Source organism: Octopus sinensis, linkage group LG1, assembly GCF_006345805.1.
Source record: "Octopus sinensis linkage group LG1, ASM634580v1, whole genome shotgun sequence".
Taxonomy (NCBI): domain Eukaryota; kingdom Metazoa; phylum Mollusca; class Cephalopoda; order Octopoda; family Octopodidae; genus Octopus; species Octopus sinensis.
The window spans coordinates 83,092,043-83,094,854 of NC_042997.1; the positions used below are offsets into that span (position 1 = coordinate 83,092,043).

Consider the following 2,812-nt stretch of genomic DNA (forward strand, 5'->3'; position numbering starts at 1 on the left):
TAATAGCGGGTCTGGCTCCAAATTTCGGAATTGAAATCTACAACAATCCCCGAACTGGACGGGACTGCACAGTACCAAAGGTCTCATCTTCTCCATCGAGGATACGAACCCAATATTGTAACAGCTTGGGATTCAAGGGACCACAACTTTTTAATACGCTACCACAGAACATCAGGGATCTGCAAGGTGTAGATATAGAAGTCTTCAAAACACATTTAGTTTTTTTTATCTGCAATACCGGATGAACCCACATCGCGGCAGGTGACACAAAGAAGAGTGGTAACGTACAACTCGCTACTTCACCAGAAGTCTGCTAGTATATATATATATATATATATACATGCACATATATCACACACATACATACAAATATGCATATACGTATATACATATACATATACATATGCATTCACTTATATATATACACACACACACACACACATACATATATATATATATAGGGGTGATCGATGCGGAGAGAGATGTCAAGGAAGTTGACAGAGGTGTTGGAGATGGTGGAGGTGAATTGAAGAGAGGGGTGAAAGTTGGAAAGGAAAGAGATGAATTGGCAAAGAAGTTCACGGGAAAGGGAGGTGGCACCTACGCAGTCGTCGATATAGCGACCGTATAGTTCGGGGGTCGGCCCAGAGAACTGGGAGAACACTTGGGCCTCAATGTAGCCAAGAAAGAGATTGGCAAAATTGGGGCCCATCCTAGTTCCCATCGCGACCCCGGACACCTGTTGGTACGTTTCCCCGGCGAACGTGAAGCAATTGAGGGTGAGGACGAGCTCAGCCAACCGGAGAAGGGTGGGGGTGCTGGGGGTGGGGTCGGGACGACGGTCGAGGAAGTGTTGGAGGGCTAGGAGACCGTCATTGTGGGGAATCACTGTGTACAGCGATTTTACATCTAAAGTGAAGAGGAGGGTGTGAGGGGCTGGAAGGGAAGGAAAAGGAATTGAAGAGACGAGAGGGCGTGGTTGGTGTCGTGTATGTGGGATGGGAGGGCTGCGACTAAGGGGGACAGGATGCGGGTCGAGCGAGGTATAGGGAGATGAGTTCAGTGGGGCAATTACAGGCAGAGACTATGGGACGGCCAGGATTAGAGGGTTTATGGATCTTGGGAAGGAAGTAGATGGTGGAGGTGCGGGTGTGCGGACGATGAGGTTGGTGGCGGTGAGGGGGAGAGCGGAGGAGGAGATGAGGTCGTGGATGATGAGGAGGACAATCGCTGTTGGTAGGAGGAGGTGGGAGGTGGGATCGGAGGGGAGGCGATAGAAGAGTGGATTTTGAAGCTGGTTTGAGCGCTTCCTCCCTGTATAGGTCCGCGCGCCCACTACCACTGCCCCGCCTTTGTCCGCCGGTTTGATGACAATGTCATCACGACGGCGGAGGTGGCGAAGGGCAATGGATTCGGCCCGAGTGAGGTTGGCTCGGCGGGGGGGTCTTGGTGCAAGTTGAAAACGGTGGACCAAAGCGTTGCAGTCATGTACAAACGAATCTAGGCTACTGAAAAGGCCTGGGGGGCGGCGTCCAGATGGATGGACGACGCCCCAGCTCCAAAAGGCAATCTGATTGTTGTGATGACGCTGCGGGACGCGTGGTAGTATGCGCGAAGTTTGAGGCGGCGCAGGAACAGGTTGACGTCCGCCCGAGTCTCGAACTCATCACAGTGGCGCGTGAGTGGCGTGAAGCGGAGAACCCTTACTGAGGAGGGAGCGCTCAGCGGCGGAGAGGGGGAGGTGGGGGGTATAGTGACAACAGCGCGAGGAAGGGGCGGGGTGGTGGGAGGACTAGGGGCAGGCGGAGGGGGTGCGGGGTGTGAAGGGGGAGGGTAGGGGTGGTTGGGGTGAAGATGGGTTAGGCGTAGGAAGGTCACGGTGGGGGGTGTGGGGTCGTGGTGGAAGGGTGGGGTAGGTGCGAAGGAGGGGGGGAACAGTGGGGGAGGATGGGGAAGGGGGTGAGGGGTTGAGGAGGAGGAGGTGGAGTTTTTTGTATTTTGTGTGTGTGAGGTGGTTGTAGAGTTGGTGGTTGAGATTAAGAATGAAGCGGAGGATAGGTGGGTGAAGAGTGAGGGCAGAGGGCGGAGAGAAGGAGGTAGGCCTGGGGAAGTTGATGGTCGAGGAGTCAAGGAGGGGGCGGGTGGGAGCGGATGGTGGCGCGGAGGAGGGAGCGGGAGGTAACGAGCGAGGGTGGGTTCGATGAAGGGGGAGGAATAGGGGGTAGCGTGGAACTTCAAGAGGAACCCGCGGGGTGTGACATGATGGCGGACGGGCACCGGCTAAGAAGGAAAGATGACTCGAGTGGCGGGTTTCTTAAAAGCAAGCGGGAAAGTTTTATAGCAGGTGCGGAACATTTGGGGGGAAGAACGCGAGGCGAGGTAGCGGTGAGGAGGGATTGAAGGTGTGGACGAACGAGTGCAAGTCAGCATGATGAGAAGTGGTGGCAAACAGGTAAAGGTGGGTGGTGGCGAAACAGGAAAAATGAGAGACAACAGGAAAACAACGAAGAAGAAAAACGGTGAAGACGGTTTGAAACAATAGAAAAAGTTGAAAAAAGTTGAAAAAAGTTAGGAAAGAGATTGAGAGTCAACGGACAGATTAGGTAATGATTTCAATCACGGTAATGGTGGTACCCGGGAAGAAGAGAGGTTGCGGGTGATCCGTAGAGGTCAGGAAGAATGGTAACAATAATCCGTAGGTGCAAAAAATCCGGGAGTTGGTATCCAAGGTACAAGGGGTCCGTGTAGGCGCGCAGTGGTATAATTTTAATCCAAACGGGAAACAAAAAAACAACAACACAATGGAACAATT

The 2,812-nt window shown here is 52.9% G+C and overlaps 1 protein-coding gene across 1 annotated transcript in view; it reads right to left on the bottom strand.

The window, feature by feature from the left end:
• Positions 1 to 37: 37 nt before the first annotated feature.
• Positions 38 to 2,812, bottom strand: part of LOC115216240 (integrin alpha-4-like) — a 60,663-nt gene continuing 57,888 nt past the window's right edge. Inside the window, exon 10 of the mRNA XM_029785472.2 lies at positions 38 to 229. Within this exon, the coding sequence (XP_029641332.1) occupies positions 38 to 229 (192 nt within the window). The remainder of the gene's footprint in view (positions 230 to 2,812) is intronic.